The sequence below is a fragment of the Zootoca vivipara genome, chromosome 8 (genome assembly GCF_965207765.1).
Source record: "Zootoca vivipara chromosome 8, rZooViv2.hap1.1, whole genome shotgun sequence".
NCBI classification, from domain to species: Eukaryota; Metazoa; Chordata; class Lepidosauria; order Squamata; family Lacertidae; genus Zootoca; species Zootoca vivipara.
Genome location: NC_142591.1, coordinates 20,440,471 through 20,462,892, shown reverse-complemented (window position 1 = coordinate 20,462,892; position 22,422 = coordinate 20,440,471). Strand labels below are relative to the sequence as shown.

The 22,422-nt window shown below is 44.4% G+C and overlaps 1 protein-coding gene across 2 annotated transcripts in view; it reads left to right on the top strand.

Annotated features, from left to right (window-relative positions):
* The window catches only part of DROSHA (drosha ribonuclease III), a 78,867-nt gene extending 56,892 nt beyond the window's left edge, over positions 1 to 21,975 (top strand). For both annotated transcript variants that reach the window (XM_035125178.3, XM_035125176.3), the window contains exons 25-32: positions 1,177 to 1,334; positions 3,375 to 3,480; positions 7,687 to 7,828; positions 11,476 to 11,558; positions 11,772 to 11,875; positions 15,511 to 15,603; positions 16,449 to 16,495; positions 21,521 to 21,975. In XM_035125178.3, the coding sequence (XP_034981069.3) occupies positions 1,177 to 1,334; positions 3,375 to 3,480; positions 7,687 to 7,828; positions 11,476 to 11,558; positions 11,772 to 11,875; positions 15,511 to 15,603; positions 16,449 to 16,495; positions 21,521 to 21,651 (864 nt within the window). In that variant the 3' untranslated portion in view covers positions 21,652 to 21,975. The remainder of the gene's footprint in view (positions 1 to 1,176; positions 1,335 to 3,374; positions 3,481 to 7,686; positions 7,829 to 11,475; positions 11,559 to 11,771; positions 11,876 to 15,510; positions 15,604 to 16,448; positions 16,496 to 21,520) is intronic.
* Positions 21,976 to 22,422: the final 447 nt, after the last annotated feature.

The following is a 22,422-nucleotide window of genomic DNA, read 5'->3' as shown; positions in this document are numbered from 1 at the left end:
AAACTCAATCTAAAAGATGGCTGAAATAATTCTCTACTCGGGATCTGCCCTTGGAAAAGCTACTTCTCAGCAAAAGGGGACAAAACCCTTTTGAAAAATGTTAACTATGCTCCTGCAAAACCCCAAAGTATGAGCATTGTATTGTCATTGCTAGCTTCTTGCTGAAATAATTTAATTTGAAAATACTAAATTAGAGAAAGAAGGCGGAGGAGTTGATAGTGAAATACTGAAGTTACTTGCTATACACACACACAGAGAGAGAGAGAGAGAGAAGAGAGAGAGAGAGAGAGACAGTCGTACCTTGGAACTCAAACAGAATATGTTCTGGAAGCCCGTTCGACTTCCTAAACATTTGGAAACCAAAGCACGGCTTTTGACTGGCTGCAGGAACACTCACTTTGGGGTTTCGAACGTTCGGGAGCTGATTTGTTCGGGAGCCAAGGCATTCGAGATCCAAGGTACGACTGTATATAAAGGAAACATTTGAACCAAGACTTTTTCTTTTTAAAAAATATTATTTATCTTTATATCCTTCTAATCCTCAGCATACAGCCACTGTCAGGACAGTGGAACAACAGAAACTATGAATAGGGCCAGTTTTTTAAAATAAAAAAATCACTAAAATAGCAAAAGGTGTAATCAATCGAGAAAAGCTAATAAAAAATAACACTGTTGAATGTATGCAGGAAAGGCCAGAGAGCTCAAAGGCCCTAGTGACTTTGATCTTTTTGCTTCAGAATTATCTGCTGCTTTTCAACCTGTTTTTTTAAAAAAGAAGTGGTCCAGGCTTTATTAAAGTACAGTGGTACCTCGGGTTAAGAACTTAATTTGTTCTGGAGGTACGTTCTTAACCTGAAGTGCCACTTTAACTAATGGGGCCCGCCGCGCCGCCGCTGCACGATTTCTGTTCTCATCCTGAAGCAAAGTTCTTAACCCGAGGTATTGCTTCCAGGTTAGCAGAGTCTATAACCTGAAGCGTCTGTAACCCGAGGTGCCACTATAATGTGCAGTAGCCGCTGAAAATCTGCTTTGTTGTGTTTCGGCCCCATGTCTCCTCGGTAATATGCAAAGTAAATATCACAGTGTTCATTATTTTGTCAGCTCCAGCTTCCTAAATTGGGCCTTAAATCTTTCTTCTAAGCTCACGCTGTTTTCTACGTTTGTATTTCTTTACAGCTGCAAGAGTCCACTACTGACCGACAGCTGATTGAAACATCCCCTGTCCTCCAGAAATTGACTGAGTTCGAGGAAGCCATCGGAGTAATTTTCACACACGTTCGGCTTCTGGCCCGGGCTTTCACTTTGAGAACTGTCGGATTTAACCACCTGACCCTGTGAGTTTGTTGGGCATTTCTTTCTCTCCCCCCCCCCGTAAAGTTTATGATTATTTCATTTTAGAACGTACCGTATTTACACGAATCTAAGGCGCCATTGAATCTAAGGCGCACCTCAATTTTCAAAACATTGAAACCCAAAAAAGTATTGGCTGGCGCCATCAAATCTCATGCGCGCTCTAATTTCCGCAGTGTAATTTGGCTCCCCAAAAGGTGTGCATTGCATCCGAATAAATACGGTGTATGAAACAGAGCAAGTGGCAAAAAATAAAATGCGAAAAACTCAACTGTAAAATAGGCTTGGAGAATGCGTTGAAAAGTTTGCTGGTGGTTTTAAAACGGATCTCAGACGTTCTCTTCCGAAAGGGCATCTTTGTCCGGTTTGCCAGCTGTAGATGCTCCTGGATAGAGATCGCCTGACCATGGTAGACCAACCTCATGACTGGATCACTGTAACACATTGCCCGGAAGCAGCAGCCGGTGCAGAACGAGGCGGTCAGAGTGCCGAGAAAGGAGCTGTGCCAACAAATGGACCTGTTCTCCCTCTCCCCTCAAGTTTTCATTCTTGTCACCCTCTATGAGTTGGGGGGGGGGGTGGCTTCCTGAAGGGGGGAGACTCCAGTTCTTGTGGCGACGGGAAGGGCAGAGTTCTAATAAAATGCAAGGCAAACCAACATGAGACCATGGTTCCACTCACAAGTCATGCTGGGCGATAGGAATGATGATCTAAGACAGGCATCCCCAAACTGCCGCCCTCCAGGTGTTTTGGCCTACAACTCCCATGATCCCTAGCTAACAGGACCAGTGGTCGGGGAAGATGGGAATTGTAGTCCAAAACACATCTGGAGGGCCGAAGTTTGGGGATGCCTGATCTAAGAGGACAAAAATATTGTAGAAATATTTGAAACCTATTTGAAATGAATCGCCTGTTTAGCACTTTTTTGGGCGGGGGGTGGGAGCACATGCGGTTATTTTTATGTATGTATATATATATATTGTATATGTATATACAGTGGTACCTCTACTTACGAATTTAATGTGTTCCGAACGCACATTTGTAAGTCGAAAAAAATTGTAAGTTGAATCCCATAGGAATGCATTGGGAGAAAAAATTCGTAAGTCGAAGCAACCCTATCTAAAAATTCGTAAGTAGAAAAAAATCCTATCTAAACAGCATCCAAGATGGCGGACGGAGCTCCGTTCGTAAGTAGAAACATTCGTAAGTAGAGTTATTCGTAAGTAGAGGTACCACTGTATATATTATAATATAGTCGTACCTTGAATCCCAAACGCCTTGCGAGTCAAACGTTTTGGCTCCCGAATGCTGCAAACCCAGAAGTGAGTGTTCCGGTTTGCAAAAGTTCTTTGGAACCTGAACGTTTGACGCGACTTCTGCGGCTTCCAGTTCGTTGCAGGAGCTTCCTGCAGCCAATCAGAAGTCGCACCTTAGTTTCCTAACGTTTTGGAAGTCGAACAGACTTCCAGAACGGATTCCGTTTCACTTCCAAGGTACGACTATAATATTATAATATTAATATAGATAAATACATTATACTGTATTGTTATATGTAATATAATATATAATTATTATATTATTAAATGTAGTATAATTATAATTATAATAATTATGTATACTTTTATATTTTATATATTAATATATTTTTATTACATTTTCAAATTTTATATCACAAATTAAACTTTTTTTATTTTACCATACATTTATTGGCTTCCCTCCTCTTTCAAGGTTCATTTAACTTCCGCGCCATTCCTGCACATTTTGATATATCCATCTAATTCTCTTCTCCTATCTTCAGTATTTATTATACTGTCAAATTTACTTTAATGCTGCCAGCGTTTCCAACTGGACAAAAAAATTCTGCTCCTCCTTAAATGCCTTGCGCAGGAGCCATGCTAAATCGTTCCAATTATAGCTTACGTGCTGCCAAAGCGAGTCCAATGCACAAGCATTTCTATAGCGAGGAAAGACTTGTTTTTTTCTACCTTATCAACTTTATTGCTTTCTACCTCTTTCTGTTTCAGGGGCCACAATCAGAGGATGGAATTCTTGGGGGATTCCATAATGCAGCTGGTGGCCACAGAGTATTTATTCATACATTTCCCGGATCATCATGAAGGCCACCTAACGGTGAGATTGCCACCTGTCACTCTTCTCTGGGAGTAGAACTTGACAAGTCGGAGGGGGCAGGAGAGACAGAGGGCAGGGGAAAAGAGAGAATGAATTGTAGAAGCAGCGAGGGAATTATTCTGGGCCTAATGAATCCCCGCAGCCTCAGTGCTCTGCCTGCTCTTAATAAGGTTTTGTTAATTTGAAGATGTGGATTCAGCCGCTATCAACAAAGTTTTGATTCATGCCACTCAGGCGTGATGTCTTCTCTTCCTTAAAGCAGATCAATAGCTTTAATAACCGCCGCGATTAACTTGTTCCACCTCAAAACTAGAAGTAGCGCTTGTTTCATTAGCAAGTGTGTGAAAACACTTGGAGTAGACAGATACTATGAACATGGGGTCTGTAGGAATGCTTTTTTTGGGGGGGGGAGTTGTTCAGGGCTAATAGGTAGCTCAAAGCAACGATCAAATCAAGTTTGCCTTTCTTTTTAAGAATATCTGCTTCATTTCAGTAAGTGTCGGGTGGTCTCTCGACCGTTCTACTAGACATTTATTGCTGCTTGCTTACCTTGCCCCATAGAACTTAATGGGAGCCCTTTAGAATCAATCCCTCTCCCCTAGCCGAATAGCCCCACCATAGAAAGGCTTTTCTATTCATGCTTCTGTCCCTCCCTTTATCACACGTGGTTCCAGGGCACGGCACGATAAGCCGCTTAAAACCACGACAAACCAATCTTTAAATAAGTACCATTGTTATTAAACGAGAGCAAATCAAAGAGATAGGCCGTGGTTGCAGTGTTCGAAATTCGCCAGGCGCATTTTGCACCTGGATATCGGCCACTTGCAACCAATGCCCGGGGGCCAGGAGGGCACCAGACGTCTACACCATCTGGAGATGCGTGCTCAGGGATCCTTGAATCTTGACTGTTTTCACACACTGATGCCCCACCCTGTAGAATACTATCCGTTATATGTTATCTGTGCAATCAGGATGACTTTAAGGAACCCTAAGGTTGTCTTGGAAGATATGACTTTTGAGCTGCCTGGCCCCAAAATGGCAACCAAGCATTTTGTTTGGACAACTGTAACCCCAGTTTAAGGAGTCATTTGGCGCCAAACTTATACATCTGAGTTTCTTCATAGTTAGGGCACCGTTTTGCTACACTAACTGGAGTGTGACTACAATCCAGGAAACTCTCGTTTATTTACCCAGATATTGATGTTATATCATTCGCCTTTGTGCTAGCCAGAAGTTGAAGTCTCTCCTAGAAATTTCTTTCTGAATGCAACCGAATATTTTTGTAAAGAGTTCTGCGGCACAAAGAAGATCCAGTTTTGACTTTATGCTGTCCATCCCTTCCAGTCCCCCTCTCCTTTGCTCTCTTCTGCATATTTCCACTCGGCCAGTAGCTCCGAGGAAGGCTAACCCCTGATTTCAAAGATCCGAGCGCTCTTTGAACTTGCAGCTGATGTGGCAGGGCATTTTAATGTTTAACCAAAGTTACGTTTTAAGCAGCGAGCGCATTTTCCCTCCCCACCACTTTTTCCCTCGGTCCCCTTCCTCTGCCTTCTGCCCGAGACCTTCTTCTCTTAAGCATAATTGGAGCCTATCTCCATTCTGTCTTCTGATGAATAAATATGACATGTTAAATTTCCTTATCAGCAGGCCTGCCCCCTCTCCTGAGCTCCCTTTCATCTGATCGGACTGAAAGAAGCTTTCAAAAGTTGCTTTTATGTTTCGGGCGTGCGTTAACGTTCCGTTTCGCGCCCCTCTCGTGCTTTGCCAGCCCCCGCCCATATCGTCCCATCTATCACAAAAACTTCACCTCCTCTGCTGTTCACCCAGCCTTTGCATCCTATGCAAATTTCAGCGTGCCATTAGGTTCTGCTTTCCGAGCCGCTGGTTCGCTGCGGACGTTGCCCTAACAATAAGTTGCATGCTTGTTCTTTTGGAAAGTGGCTGCTGTTAATTAAAGTGCTGGGCTCCTCTCTTCCTGTCAACCAGTTCTCGCTTCTCATAGTACTTAATTCTTTGCCACCACAGGTGGCTGCGTTTTTTGACAATTGAGACTGCAGTCCTCCTACGATGGACACACCGGGGACCAGCTCTCTTTGCCCGGTGTGAGAGGATTATATGCTGCCAAGTCTATTTACGTTAAATTGGCTGAAGCCGTAATAATATTCACGGATCCGGGATGAGAGCAGTAAATCGACCGCCTGTTACCGGGGCTCTTGCAACATCCTTTAGACAATTGGAGAGGATTATATGTAAGCAGCACCTTAGGCACCGCCATCATTAGCGAGTTACACAGGAGCGCTCTCTGCTTTGTATGCACAGTGGAAGCAAGAGCACACTTCTGTCTGCAAGAGAAATTGAGCTTGGCATATTTTCTGCCCATTAGCTTGCTTCAACAGAAAGCTGGACACGAGTCGGGTGCTTCTGACCTAAGACAAATTGTAGTATAATCTTAGGTTAAGCGGAAACCGTGGTTTTCCAGTTTGGACCAAATGATAAACTACATATTGCCTCAAGCTAGGAAAGGAGGGAGAGGATAGTTGTGTGCTGTGGGCAGGAAGGAGCACCCAACATTTCTGGGATGCGGGTGGCGCTGTGGTCTAAACCACCAAGCCTCTTGGGCTTGCCGATCAGAAGGTCGGCGGTTCGAATCCCCGCGACGGGGTGAGCTCCCGTTGCTCTGTCCCAGCTCCTGCCAACCTAGCAGTTCGAAAGCACACCAGTGCGAGTAGATAAATAGGTACCGCTGTGGCAGGAAGGTAAACGGCATTTCTGTGCGCTCTGGCATTTGTCACGGTGGACCGTTGCGCCAGAAGCAGTTTAGTCATTCTGGCCACATGACCTGGAAAGCTTTCTGCAGACAAATGCCAGCTCCCTTGGCCTGAAAGCTGAGTGCCACCCCCATAGTCCGGGGGCCTTTACCTTTTTACCTTATACAACAGGTACAACAGGAGGGTTATGTAACCCTAAACCATGTTTTGGTGTTACATCTGAACCACTTTGGTGTGTTTTGCCTGCCTCTTTCTTATTATTTTTATTAGAGGTTTTTGTGTGTGTGTTACAAAGGAAACAGATCAACAGGGAAAGGTACATCTATTGTCTCCACTTTCAATTCATAGTCATTTTCTCAGTTCGTTTACGCTTGGCGAGAGACACTTTTGTCATAGACATCTTTCTGAGACTCCTTCCGGCGCTCCTGCTCTGTAGGGGGAACTGTAGAATCACGAGAAGCTGCATTAGGGCAAGCCAGGTCCCTCCATCTCAGCATTGCCAACTTTGATTGGCGGCTTCAGTCTGTGTTTTCCGACATGGGATTTCCCAGCCCTACTGGGGATTGAACCTGGAACCTTCTGCATGCAAAGCGGGCAGCTGTGCTTCAACCCCTCTTCCCCAAAACGAGGCGGTAGTGGGTCACTTTTGGATCCCCACCCCACAAAACATCAATCTGGTTTCCATACAGCCCTCCCTCTAAGAAGCTCAGAACAACATGGTTGTCCCTCCTCTGTCTCCCAGCAACTCTGTGAGGTAGGCTAGACTGAAAGACAGTGTGTGACTCAAGGTGAGCTTCGTGGCTAAATAGGGAATTAAACCTAATTCTCCATGCAAGAAATTGAACACTCAGACCACACTGGCGCTTCTCTCTCACCTGTGTTCTTAGTCCTGTTCTAGTAAGTTCCTCACCAGGTGTCTTCCTTATAGGTGCCCAGGTGAGAACCCTCTTTTGACACCCATCTACTCTTCCCACCGACAATGCCTTTGTTGAGCTCTTCCCCTGACTTCCCAGCCACCCAGGTTTTCTGAATCAGGGCTGCAACAAGTCTTGTTTACCTACTAATCTTGCCCGGTGCTCCAGTGATCTCCAGATTCCTGTAGCAGGACGTGCCGAAAAGGATTAGAGGGACATGCGCCCCTCCCTCCCATTTGAAAGCAGACATTCGATTGGCAGGAATGTGGCGCAGCCGGGAGGGGGAGAGATGGAGAAACTCTTCTCCCGCGTCACTTTGGGGCTGAAGGACCGAGCATACAGATTAGCATCAGGAGAAGGTGCCCGGTATTAAGTGGTTAGCATGAGCGGCAACTTGGTGTAGGAACAAAATCTAGCAGAGGTGACTCGGTTTCTCCTGTTTTGCCAAGCAACGGCTGGGGAAATGGTTCCTCCCAAGAATTTTGGGGGTGTGCTTATCTGAGCCCTCTCTGTTGTGTCGGTAGCTGTTGCGGAGCTCCCTGGTCAACAACAGAACGCAGGCCAAAGTCGCCGAAGAACTGGGCATGCAGGAGTTCGCCATTACAAACGACAAGACCAAGCGCCCCGTGGCCTTACGGACGAAGACGCTGGCGGATCTTTTAGAATGTGAGTGCCCCCATCTTCTGTTTCCTCCCAAAGCAAATTAGGGGCGACGTTTAAGGTGACAGCAGATAGCAGAAGCGAGAAAGTCCTTAAGCAAGTTTCTGTGCTATAAGGTAAAGTTGCTATAAGGTAAAGGGACCCCTGACCATTAGGTCCAGTCGTGACTCTGGGGTTGCGGCGCTCATCTTGCGTTATTGGCCGAGGGAGCCGGCGTACAGCTTCCAGGTCATGTGGCCAGCATGACAAAGCCACTTCTGGCGAACCAGAGCAGCACACGGAAACGCCGTTTACCTTACTACTTGGAGCGGTACCTATTTATCTACTTGCACTTTGACGTGCTTTCGAACTGGTAGGTGGGCGGGAACAGGGACCGAGCAATGGGAGCTCACCCTGTCGCGGGGATTTGAACCGCCGACCTTCTGATCAGCCAGCCCTAGGCTCTGTGGTTTGACCCACAGCGCCACCTGTGTCCTGTGTGTATTTAGGTATTGGCGTGTACACTTGTTTACATTTGTTTACATTTGTACACTTATTTACATTTAATCTATTCATAAAGTTACGGCACCCGTCGATTTATGTTGGTGCCTACATTGGCTCACAGTACATTTCCCAGCACAATTCAAAGTGTTGGTGCGGACCTTGAAAACCCTAAATGGCCTCGGCCCAGTATACCTGAAGGAGCGTCACCACCCCCATCGTTCTGCCCGGACACTGAGGTCCAGCGCCGAGGGCCTTCTGGCGGTTCCCTTACTGCGAGAAGTGAGGTTACAGGGAACCAGGCAGAGGGCCTTCTCGGTAGTGGCTCCCCCCCCCCCCCGAGTGGAACACCCTCCCATCAGATGTCAAGGAAATAAACAACTACCTGACTTTTAGAAGACATCTGAAGGCAAGCCTGTTTATAGAGGTTTTTAATGTGTGATGTTTTATTGTGCTTTTAATATTTTGTTGGGAGCTGCCCAGAGTGGCTGGGGATACCCAGCCAGATGGACAGGGTATAAAGAATAAATTATTATTATTATTATTATTATTATTATTATTATTATTATTATTATTATTATTATTATTAACTTTGGCCATAGTGAACCACATTGGGGTAGGGCTGTGCAGGAGTTTACACCAGAGGGAAGGAGGATTGGAGAGGGGGAATATGTGATTCTGCAGCCTGTTCTTGGTCTCTTAAGATGGACAACCAACATGGTTGCCCCCCAGATGATGTTGGACTAGAATTCCCATTAGTCTTAGCCAGAATTTCCAATGGTTGGGGCGCTGGAAATTGTAGTTCAACACCTGGAGGACAGGCACCATGTTGGCTTATCTCCATCTTAAAGAGATAATGAGCATTGCATAGCATGCGGCAGGAAAGCAAACATTCAGTATTACCTGCTTTTACATGCCCCTTTGCAACTACAGAAATAAAGGGGAAATAGTTCTTTCTTATTTTATTTTTAAATACAGTCAATTTGCAGTTTCATGAATGGCATTGCTTCCGAAGGTACGATAGCGTAAACCCCCCTAATGAAGTTTAAATCCCCTTTCAGCTATTTTTTTTAAAAAAAAGGTTATTATTTTTTTAAGGTTCTCCTTCCAGTGCAAGTGAAGTGGCAATAAATAATGGGCCAAGGAAGTTAATCTCCATCCAGAGCATTTTAATACATTTTGTGAGTTGAGCAGGTCCCGTGTCTCTTGCCAAATCCTTTTAGTAAATGGAAGTTGTTCACAAACAATCGTGATTGATATCCGAAGCACTGAGAGTGTATACTTTGCAGAGATTTATTTCTTAGAAGTTATAGTCTGCTGGCTAAACCACAGGATTTAGAAGTCCAGACTCTGTCCCAAGCTCTTCAGAATGCTTCATTAATTTGTGCAGATGTTGACAACTCAGTGACTCAGTTTTCAGCTCTTGTCAAGGAGAGGTTACTGGCAGAGCTCAGGATTTGCTCTTCGGTGACCTTGTACTAGAGAAGGGATTGCCAACCTGGCGTCCTCCACATTTTCTAGAATACAACACCAATCAGCTTCTGCCGGGATTAGCAATGGCCATGGATGATGGGTTTTGTAGTCCTGCAACATCTGGGGGGCACCAGATTGTCTATTATATCATCATCATCATCATCATCTTATTATTATTATTATTATTATTATTATTATTATTATTATTATTATTATTATACCAACTGTGGTGAACTGCATGGCTGGAGGGAGGGAAGGAAGGAATTGCTTAGAGGAGCAATTGCTTTTAAGGAGCAATCAGGATCTGTCCGGTTAAAACATTTAGTGGGTCTGGGATTAAGGAAGAGAGTGAATGGGGTTCTTAGGAGTAAGTCGAGGAGATGAGGTCTCCTGTTTCATAAAAAAGAGGGCATTGTTGTTGTTGTTATTGTTATTATTGGTTTCTATTGATTTATTGGTCCTGTTTTGTTGCCTGTATATGATATTCTGTTTTTTTAATGTTGTATTTTTATATATCCCGTAAGGTGCCCAGAGTGCCTGGGGAAACCCAGCCAGATGGGTGGGAAATAAATAAAAAAATAGATAAACAACAACAACAACAACAACAACAACAACAACAACAACGAACAAAAAGAAGTTCATACCATAATGCTTCATTAACCAAGAAACGTAGCTTGATATTTATTTGCTTTCCATTTTTCATGAATGAAACTCACGACATGGTTAATTCTAGTCTGGTCTCGCAGGGGATTTATGTTTTGAGAGCTTGAAGCAAAGGGGGGCAGAGTGGACACATGTAAATCGGGGGACAATGTTGTTCTTGGTGAGACCATGCAACGACCATCTTCTCAATTGTACGAAGGACGCCCTTAGCGTAATGCAACTTTAAAGGGTCTTAAGGAGGGAGAGGCTGTTGGGACTGTGACCTCCTTCACATAACCAATTCCTGATTTAGCAAGCCAGCATGTGGAGGGGGTGCATCCTGCTCTGAGCGTCAGATGTGCTTATTCGTCGACCGCAGACTTATCAACGTGGCCGCGTGTCTTCATCCCACATTAAATGGAAGCTGTACGTTTGCAGATTAGACACTGCTATGAGATTGCTCCACAATGACCAGCCCACACCTCCCACTTTGGAATTAAAAGCAAGAGACACTTTTGTGGAGCTATAACCCTTAGGAACCTTTCCCCCAAATGAGGTCAATTGACCCTCGCAGCCGTGGAAGTGGCTAGAAGAAGCACACCCTCTGCAACATGACCTCCCTAAGCCTTTTATGTGCTTCTGGACTGGGCTGAGTTCCTTCCGCTCGTCCCCAAACATGCAATTTCACAGACTGAATTCCATTCCACCTGCGTTATTTGATGATACAGACGATCGGTGGTCCCACCCCTCTGTTATTTCATTTTCTTTTCCCTTTTTGAGACACTCACCTTTCGGGTGCCCTCTGTGCTTGGGACCTTATCACACCTCCTAACTCTTTGTTAAATTTTTCACCTTGTTTCCAAGGCGGTCAAAAACTGTGTTCGCCAAGCCACCTTTCCCCCCCTTAAGATGCATTCAATCAGCTGAGCCACCCGGTTCCTTAGCTCAGAGATATTTGCCGCGAGAGACCTCGAGAGCACCAGAGATTCTCTGCAAGTGTAAACTCTTTTTACCCAGCGAATAACATTACTCGTATGTTTGGTTTTTCTCCCCTCCAGCCTTTATCGCTGCTCTGTACATAGACAAGGACTTAGAATACGTCCACACCTTTATGAACGTCTGCTTTTTTCCACGACTAAAGGTAGGAGTTTTGCACGCTACGCAGCAACAAATCTGGATTTGCCACCGAGTCCCATCTTTATGATAATTAAAACCTCTGTTCTGTTGCATGCACGTACTTTGGTATAAACTTAAAAACAACACTAACTTCGGACAAAACTCCTGTTTTTAATCCTGTTTCCAGCCTGTCCCTGCTCCTCTCATAGGAGCCTGCTGTTATTTCTCTACATTATAGGAATTCATTTTAAACCAGGACTGGAACGATCCCAAATCCCAGCTCCAACAATGCTGCTTAACTCTCCGAACTGAAGGGAAGGAGCCGGACATCCCTCTCTATAAGTAAGAAGCCTTTCTCCTCCTTCCTGGCGTAAACTAATTATAACTTCGTGAGCCGGTCTCTCATTTTCAGCTCCACGCTTGGCATTCATTTTTGTCTCCATTTCCATATGACTCGGATTAAGCACCCTCTGCCTTTTGTTTAAAGAAGGGATTAGTTTGCCGTTTCCCCTTTTCGATCTCGAACTCGGCTTCAAGCGCCGCAAATGTAGTCAAGAGACCCGCTGCGTGTGGAAGATGGGATGGCTCTAAATTCAGTGGGTGGCTGATAATTTGATCCTCGCCGATAAGTTCGCATTCGCCCACCCACAAAATAGTTTCAGTGCCTCAGTTCGCAAGTCAGGGGGTGGGAACTGCAACTTTAAGCAGACTCTGTCACTCCTGCAAGTGTTACTCTCCGGAGTCATTTGGGATCGGTAGCAGAGTTGCTGCTTGTCTGCAAAGAGCATGATGTTTGATGGAGTGGGCAGACTTCAGGCTTGCAGGATCGGCTTTGTTGGGTGTTGTTGTTTTTTAACTCAGTCCCTGAGATCCTTCAACTAGAAGTTGTGCAAAAGACATACACTTCATATTAAAGAATTCAGAGCCCAGGAATAGAGATGTCTGAGAGAGAGAGAGAGAGAGAGAGAGAGAGAGAGAGAGAGAGAGAGAGAGAGAGAGAGAGAGAGAGAGAGAGAATGATCATAGAATCGTAGAGTTGGAAGGGACCCTTGCAGATCATCTAGTCCAGTGTTGGCCAAACGTGGCCCTCCAGCTGTTTTTGGACTACAACTCCCATCATCCCCAGCTAATAGGACCAGTGGTCAGGGATGATGGGAATTGTAGTCCCAAAACAGCTGGAGGGCCACGTTTGGCCAACACTGGACTAGATGATCTGCAAGGGTCCCTTCCAACTCTACGATTCTATGGCCAACACTGATCTAGCCCAACCCCCTGCAATGCAGGAATATGCAGGGATCGAACCTGCAACCTTGGCATTATTGCGCCACGCTCTAACCAACGGAGCTCTCCAGCTTAATGGAAGAAAGCACACAGGCCTCTCCAAAGATCCACTCACGGCCACCTCCATCTTTCTTCATTTCGACAGTTTAATTTAGTGGGGTGCAAGGAGCTATTTTGCTGCTGTTTAGTTGTCGGAATCCGCAGGGATCTCCAGATCTACCTTCTGCCTGCTGCTGGTGCAGAGCGCCCGTAGTGGTGGGCAAGAGGAATATTCTGGCACAGGGCAAAGAGGGCCAGAGTGCAGCAGGTATTCATCTCTCGGTGGACTCAGGGAGGCAGTGTGAACCCTCCCCTTTTCCAGCTCGTTCTCCGTTTCTGCCGTTCTTGAGCTGAAGCAGGATGAGAATGGAGAAGCTCCTGATGCCAGAGCATTCGCACAGAGGCAGGGAGGACGTGCTTGCCAGGGTGGGCCACTCAGAAAGATGCATTGCAATGTGCACATCCCTTACAGAAGGATTCCTGACAGGGAGGACCAGGGCATTCAGAGCTTTTGCCTTCACTTCTTGTGCCTTGACTTCTTCCCACAGATGTGAATGATCTACAGACCTTCACCTGGGGGGGGGGCAGAACAACCTTCCCAAAATCTGGTGTCCTCCAGACATTTTGGACCACAACCTCCATTATCTCCAGGCAGCATGGCCCATAGCCAGAGATGTAATCATAAATATCTGGGGAGCCCCATGTTGGAAAAGGCTGGGGGGTGGGGAAGGGAGCCTTCGAGGACAGCATTAGAGTGTGCCCTAAGCTGCTCTGAGCCCCTGCCTATGTTGGTTAAAAGAATGGATTACATTGGATAATGCAGACATCCTGGACCTAGAAGGCCATGATTTAAAATTTTACTGGTATGCATGTCTGTGGTATGGGAAGGCGACAATTTAGAAAAGTTTTACAAACCATATTTGAAGGAAGAATTTGTACAGAGTTTGGGAGGAACATACAAATCTGCTGGAAAGGAAGACACCTTTGTGGCTATCTCCTACTGAGGCTATTACAGTAAAGAGAATTAATATGGACAGACAGTGGGCAACTTACAGGGAATTGCTATACTTTACAGAGGGGGAACCTAAACTGGAATTAATGGAAAGTGTAAGGAGCCATGTTACAGACTGGCTACAATATCATCAGTTCCATGAAATATTTAAAATAGACTGGAAAACTGGGTTTTTTGGAGCAAAGCTCACAATTTGAAAAAGAACTCTTACAAATTAAAGAAAAACTTCCATCTAAAATGTTATTAGACTGGGAAGCAAAAGACGAGCTTGTCGAAGTCTCCATGACACACTGGGCAATAGATATAGGACACATAGAATCATAGAGTTGGAAGAGACCACAAGGGCAATCCAGTCCAACCCCCTGCCAAGCAGGAAACACCATCAAAGCATTCCTCCAAAGACCTCCAAAGAAGGAGACTCCACCACACTCCTTGGCAGCAAATTCCACTGCCGATCAGCTCTTACTGTCAGGAAGTTCTTCCTAATGTTTAGGTGGAATCTTCTTTCTTGTAGTTTGAATCCATTGCTCTGTGTCTGCTTCTCTAGAGCAACCTTTCTCCCTCCTCTATATGACATCCTTTTATATATTTGAATAAAATATAGATTTTAATCTCTGGGGGGGTGGGGGGGGGCGGGCTTCAGAAAAGTGATCTGAAATTTTTACAGCATGTTATTCCTTGAAGGAGAACTACCTGAAAATGATTTACAGATGCAGATGGCCTCTAACTCCGAGTAGACTTGCTAAGATGTATAAGACTGAATCAGATAAGTGTTGGAGATGCAATGAGATGGGTGATTCCATCTTTTGACGATCCATCTGAGAACTGTCCCACCCTTTAAGTTGTATCATTTCCTCCTGGACTCTGTTTTGTGGCCACAGGAAAGAGACAGAAAATTGGGAACTGGCATGGATGGAAGGATTATTGCGAACTGTTTTTAATGTGTAGCTCAGTAATGAAACTTTGACATTCAAATGGTCTAGCGCCTCTCTTGCAACGGATCGTCTTGTTTTTTGGCAGGTGGAAAGAATTTAGAGATCCATAGGCAATTTGGGATGGGCTGTTTGGTTGACTTGAAACCACCATTTGTCTGTTTTCGCTGTAAAGCATTTCCTAAACGTACCTTAACCACTGATACCGCGTAGAACCAATACTCAGTGTGACATTGGAGATGGATCAGAGGGAGAGACGGGAAAGAGAAGCAAATTTATCGTTTGTTTGAGAACTCGTTTCTCATCTTAAAATGGCTGCAGATTTATATCAAACTCTTCTTCCAAAGGGAAAGCTGCCCAGTTAGTAGTGACAGATCCTGCAACTTTCCGTTACTGATGGGGCAATTTGCAGTAGTTGCCATTTAGAGCAACAGCATTTGTCACAGTACCTTATATTTCTATCCCGAAGATCTGAATTTGCCAAAAAGTGTAAATGCCTATAATTCTACACCAAGCATACATAAATACTTCACTTTTAAAGCAATGACGTGTTTGCAGTGCCTTGTAAAATAATCCATAAAGCGCTGTTCGTCTGCAATCCTGCGATTAATCTTTGCAAACATGGGACGTTTCTGTTAAGAGCCCTTAGTAAGTCCTGCTTTCAAAAGTGTGACCTTTTTGTTGTTGTTGTTACTGTCTTTCCTGGGACTTAGGACTCTGCAAACAGTTGGACCCTCTCATGCCAGGACATACACCGTAGCTGTTTATTTTAAAGGCGAACGAATAGGATGCGGTAAAGGACCAAGGTATGGTGAATTTTTGAATACACATTTATTTAAACAGGTGTTTTGAGAGCTGCAGGAAATCCCTTGGTGATGTAGATGGTGCTCCTTAAGAAAGTGAATGCTAGAATTCCCACTACTCCCATTTAAGTCTGTATGTGGCCAAAATAAGATGTTGCAGAGACCCTCTGTAGCTCCATGGCTAGAGTCCCAGATACAGAAGGCCTGGGTTCGAATTCTAGTTCAGCCATGGCCTTTCTGAGCAACCTTCAGACAGATTAGTCTCTCCCAGCCTGCGATTCCATTAATGGAAGAATAACAACACACTTTGTAGGTTTGTATTGAAGATGAATGAGAAAAGCATCTTAGAGACTGCACAGCGAGGGGGCCAGCTGCATGATAAATAAAATTTAAAGAGTTTCTCCCTCTCCATTGATCACCTCCTTGTCTGGACTGCACTGATTCTAAGAATAAGATAAAAATAATTCCTAATAAAATATTAGCGGGAAAGTGTTCTGTTTGCTGTAATACTGCCATCCATTTTTCTAGAGCTTGCCTGTTGGTTGGTTGGTTGGTTTTAAATTTAATATTTTCATTAAAACAATTCGCCGAAGAATTATGAAAGGGGAAGATCTTAGTGGTATTGATCTGAAGTTTTAAAAACAGCTTGCTGGAACGGGTTTGTGTGTGTGCCTGTGCATGAAGGGTTTTTATGGGAACAAGTGCCCAATGATTATTTGAAGAATTAGTCTCAGCAGAGCCATCAGAGTGTTGCTTCTCGGAAGCTGTAGTTTACCCCATAAATACATTTGCCATGATTTCTCCCCCTTTTCTCTCCTTTATTTTATTTTCTTTTTTTAAAAAAACAGCATTCAGCAAGCCGAGATGTGCGCAGCAATGGATGCCTTGGAAAAATGTAAGAGGCTTTCTTGGATTATTTCGTTCCGGGGGTTGGGGCAGGGAATGTGCAAGCGTTGCCTATGGTTGAGAGGGGGGGTGTACAGATAAAACAAGCAAATGAGAGTGGGGTCAGTACAAGCATCCCCATCAACCTCCCCCCCCCCAATTTCTTTTAGACGATTTTGAATTGAAAATTAGCTTACATAACACACACATTTGGATTAAATCAGAAGTGCTCCCCTCCCCACTGAGGCAGAGCCATTACACAAGTTTCCTGGCAAGTGGGTCTCAACAAGCTAGCCGTGGGAAATACTTTATTATTATTATAATGGCCAGGGCTTTTAAATTGCTCTACCATTAGACCACAGCGACAAGATTTTCTGGGCTAGAAGCAGATAGGGCTATGTGGCACCGTGTGAAATGAGAGATCGCATTTCCAGGTAGAGAATAAACCAGACTCTGTTATGACCCAACTTGGATAGCCAAGAAAGCATTGCAATCCTTTCTGTTGGGAATAATTCAGGCTGAAATTCCCAGGTGTCAAAAAAAGGTTATGTATGCTACTACTGCGGCCCGTGTTTTGTTAGCACAGAAATGGAAAACGAGCGAGGTCCCAACCAAAGAAGAATGGCAACTTAAGTTGGCAGAATATGCGCAGCTTGCAGACTTAACATATAGAATAAGAGAACAAGAAGAACATACGTTTAGAGAAGATTGGAAAACGTTTATTGGACATATGGGAAATAACTGTGTACAGCTGAAAACGCTGGCACCATTAGGATAAATTCAACAGTGTAAATAAATCTTGATGGATGTAATAATGGAATACTGAATGGTATAGTTTTTGGAAAATATGCAGGGATTTATGATATGCAAAATGAACCACGGAAAGAGAAGGGAAGTCATTGATATTGTAAGGATGTAAAAATGAGTACTTTAAATTATAAAACAGAAAATTGAATTAGATAGATGATAGATAGATAGATAGATAGATAGATAGATAGATAGATAGATAGATATAGATAGATAGATGATAGCATTGCAATCTGTAAATCAGCTCTGTTTTTTTTAATGTGCACCTCAGACAGTCCAGATGTTCAAATATCCTGTTCCCTTACCTGGTCAATTGGACAAGAAAAAATGATAGGACATAAGAATAGACTGCTGGATCAGGCCAATGGCCCCTCCATCTAGTCCAGCATCTTGTTCTCACAGTGGCCAAACCAGATGTGTCCAAAAGCAGGACCCAAGTGCAAAAACAATCTGGCCACTTGTGATTCCCAGCAACTGACTTGCAGAGGCAGACTGCCTCAGACAGTAAGGTAAAAGATGAAGAAGGTAAAGGACCCCTGGGTGGTTAAGTCCAGTCAAAGGCAACTATGAGGTGCGGCGCTCATTTCACTTCATGCCAAGGGAGCCAGCATTTGTCCGCAGAAAGCTTTCCAGGTCATGTGGCCAGCATGACTAAACCGCTTCTGGCACAACAGAACACTGTGATGGAAACCAAAGCACATGGAAACACCATTTACCTTCCCACCACAGTGGTACCTATTTATCTACTTGCACTGGCGTGCTTTCGAACTGCTAGGTTGGCAGGAGCTGGGACAGAGCAACAGGAGCTCACCCCGTCATGGGGATTCAAACTGCCAACCTTCCGATCAGCAAGCCCAAGAGGCCCGGTGGTTTCCCTTGCTGACCCCCCCCCTTTTTTTTTGGTCTGCCAAGAAGCTGCTAAAGAGTATTTTCACCCTCCATTAATTTGTCTAGTCCTCTTTTAAGGCCATCACAAGTTTGCAGCCATCGCTTCTTGTGGGAGCAAAATCCATTGTTTCACTATGCACTTTGCGAAGAGGTACTTTCTTTCGCCTGTCCTGAATTGTCTAATGTTGAGCTTCACCTGACGATGCCCAAGTTATAATGTTAGGAGAGAGAGAGGGGGGGGGAACACTTCTCCCAACGCACGCCACACAAAAATTTGCACACCCTCTGCCATGCCTCCTTTTGCCTGCCTTTCCTCTAAACTGAAAAGCCGCAATTGCTGAAAGCTTTCATCACGGAGGAGTTGCTGCGGCCCCTTGATCGTCTTGTTTGCCCTTTCCCAAACCTTTTCCTATATCCTTTTTGAAGCGAGGTGACCAGAACTGTACACATTATTCCAGATGTGGTCACACCGTGGAGTTGTATAATAGTGTTAAGAAACTTAGAGGGAGATGCCTTCTCGGCCACATGGAACGTCCTCCCATCAGATGTCAAGGAGATGGGTGGGGTAATAATAATAATGATAATAATAATAATAATAATATAATCATCTAGGCTATTCAAAAACCTATAATTAAACATATAGGAAATCTGTGTGGGTCACTTTTATTTTTCAAAATGCAGAGACGGTTCTTGCTTTCCCTCTCTGATATGGACATAAATTGAAAGGTTATTTGTGGTAAGGGGACCTTTAAGTCATGTAGTTTGGGTCTGAGCACATTGTGCTTTACACTCTTGGCCTTAAACAAATGTGGTGTCAGTTGCATGGGCTCAAGAAGAGATGTGGCAGTAAGCAAGTAAGCACAAAACTGGCCTTCAAGCGTTTGCTTTGAGCATATTTGCTCAAGGTAAAGTGATTTAGCGTGCAGTTTCAGCCTTGGAAATTCAGCAAAGTGATGGCAGCTTTTCCATTCTGTGTTCCTTTCTGTGTCTAGCCCTCTCTCCCTCTGTAAGCATAATCCCTCCGAAAAGTCACAATATTTCAGGCCTAGTTGGCGGGGAGTTGGTCAAGTGAAGTGCTGAGCTCTCTGGCCTTGGTCCAGCGAAGCACTTAAGCCCATGCTTAAATTCAGGCACACGAGTCATTCCACTGACATTCATGATCTAGGCATTGTGATTAAAATAAAGTCAGCGCTTTGCTAGATGGGGGCCAGAGCGCTCACCTTGCAGGATTGATTGCAAAACCCACAAGCTGCTGCCAAACAGGGGCTTAAATCTTTATGCTACAACCCCAGATAACTCTTAATCTCGTTGAAATCTCTGGCAAAAGTCACTGTACTTTTATCTATCAAGAGTTGAGCTCATCTGCTTACATCAGCCAAACAGTCAGTAGCCTTCAGCCGCTGTCTTGGAAGGATTAATATAATTTTTTTTTAAAAAAAAAAACAGGTGCATTTAAAACGTGCGCTCTTGAGAGAGGTCCGTTTTTACGGTATGATTTCTTTCCATTATTTCCTTTTTTGTACGAATACGGAGGACAACAGTGGCATGTGGGGTCTCGCCTCTCTGCCCCACGTGCAAGATTTTCACTTTCTGTGCTCCCCTGAATTATTTTGAGAGCCTCTGAAATATGGAAAGGAAGATGACAAAATAGCAGAAGGAGTGTTCCCTCCCCCATAGCAGAAGACCTCTGTCTAAAACCATCAGAGGTTCTTAAACCCACCGTGTGTGTCAGGACGGCTCAGATCTTACGAGGACGAGGGCTTTCAAGCGATTCTGGGGAAAACACAAGCGGGAGACTTCACCGAACTTTTGTCATCCATAAGTGGCACTTAGTCTGGTACATCAGATCTGCAAGAAGAGTACAAAAGGACCACACTTTGCACAAGAGTACCAAAGACTTAGCAGCTGGCGGCATCTTCCAGTCTTTTGAGGAGAGAGACCTGGGGAGGGGAGGGGAATGGAACCGCTTCTGCAAGAGGAGGTTGTTTGTTTATGGAGATGGCCTTGGGTTCAGAAGTGGCCGAGCCCTTCATTCAAGCCTCCTCCTCAGCCTCTTGCATCAGCTGTGTTTCCTATACAGTCCCCGAAAGCCTCATCTTCCCAAGGACACCAGCTGTTTCTGCGTCAGCACTAGCGAGTCAGTCACAAAGAGCAATTTCTCATCTGGCACCACATCGCTTTCGTCGGCGACCTTCCACCTGGCATCGCCACTACGGATGATGTGTTTGTCTACCTTATTCCGCACCGCTCTTGCCGAGCAGTATATATTAACTCCCGTTGGCTTCTCGATTGTATATATTGGTTTTTAAGAGCTCAACAGCTTTTTTTCCCGCCCCTCCCTGATGCCCATTATGGTGGTAATGGGGGAGATTATCTTGATTAGCACCAGATAGAGTCCTTCTTGTCCTTGATGAAAAATGATAGCTTCCCAAAGTACGGAGACTTTCCCAGCATAGTTCTGATCTCTTACAAATTTTTCATAAGGATACTCCATTTCCCCCCCCACTCGCCCCCCGCTAAAATGTTTCATGGTAGAGCCTCACAAATTGCTCAACAAGTACATTTGGGTAGCATATTCAAATGGAGGAATAAATAGCCAGTTTCTAATTGTTGATATTAAGTTTAAAATCTATATATGGAATTTGCCGTTAGCTCACCAGCGCCATCTAGGGGCACATTTGTATAATGCACTTAAAACGTTTACCGTACCGCTGTATGCTGAGTCCCTAGGCAAAGTCCTGTGTTTGTTAGGCCACTGGCTCCCAACCATTTTGGCACAACCAGCACACTTCTTTTAAATTTTTTATATATGGATGTTTGATGGTGGCCTATACAGTCATACCTTGGTTTCCGAACAGCTTAGTTCTTGAACGTTTTGGCTCCCGAACGCCGCAAACCCAGAAGTGAGTTTTCCGGTTTGCAAACTATTTTTGGAAGTTCGACGGGGCTTCCGCAGCTTCCAATTGGCTGCAGGAGCTTCCTGCAGTCAATCAAAAGCCACGCTCTAGTTTTTGAACATTTTGGAACTCAAATGGACTTCTGGAACAGATTCTGTTCGACTTCCAAGGTATTTGTAATGCTTAATAAAGGTTTGGCAAAGTACAATCTGTACTAGGCTGGGGAGAATGTTCCTAGCACCCTATTCATTCATTAAACTCTCTGGGAAGCCTTGGGTGAAGTCTCCTATTTCCACATCCCTGACAGAAATTTTGACCATGAGTGCGATAAGTAAACTTATTACCTGACCGTAGCTGGAAATGTTCCTTATCCTGCCTCGTGTAATAGAATAATGAACCCTTGGAATGCCTGGCCTTTATTGAAACATTTCTTCTCGTCTCAGATAACTTTCCTCAGATGGCCCATCAGAAACGATTCATTGAGCGGAAGTACAGGCAAGAGCTTAAAGAAATGAGGTGGGAAAGAGAGCATCAGGAAAGAGAGCTGGAGGAAGCGGACGACATCCGGAAATAAGTAAAGGCCATGGAAGCAAACGGTGGATTTGCCTGCTTAATAACTTTGATGTGGGCCTGTGGAGACGTAGCCTAGTTTCGCTTAAAGGATGAACGAAGTCTGCTCATTAAATCATGTTTAATGTTAATTGTTACTTTTTATATATAAAAAAGAAGAATGTGTTTTATTCCATTTTTAGCTAGTAAAGTTTTATTCACGAGGCTTAACGAAACAATTTCTTTTAACATTCTTTCTGAAGAATTGTGCTTTTATTTTCCATCTTGAGTTTGCGGAATAATAAAGTGTTTTATTTCAAAACGGGGAACCGTCTCCGAAAAAGGAAAAGCTTTGTGTTTGTCGTAGTCTTTAATCCTGGGAAATAATAAGGCAGAAATGAGATGCTGCTTCCCCCATCTCGCCTTGATCTCTGCCTGGGTTGTGGTACCACTGGAAAGACGTGGGTTAATCTGTGCTGGGGTTGGATCCAGGGAGATGAGATGATCTAGCTCAGAAATGTTTCCTCGGTACAGCTCCTGACAGCAGGATAAATGAGGAAAAGCGTCATTCACAAGAGATGAACCAAAACGCTGGGTTCCATAAACAGCGTCATCCATAAGTGAAATCTGAAAAAGAACAGTTTCTTATAATGTGCACAGTGTGCAGATTCTGCATCCTCTGTTCTGTATTTTCTTTAAGGTATTTCCACAATATATATACAGTTGTACCTTGAAAGTTGAAGGGATTCTGTTCCGGAAGTCCGTTTTACTTCCAAAACATTCAGAAACCAAAGCA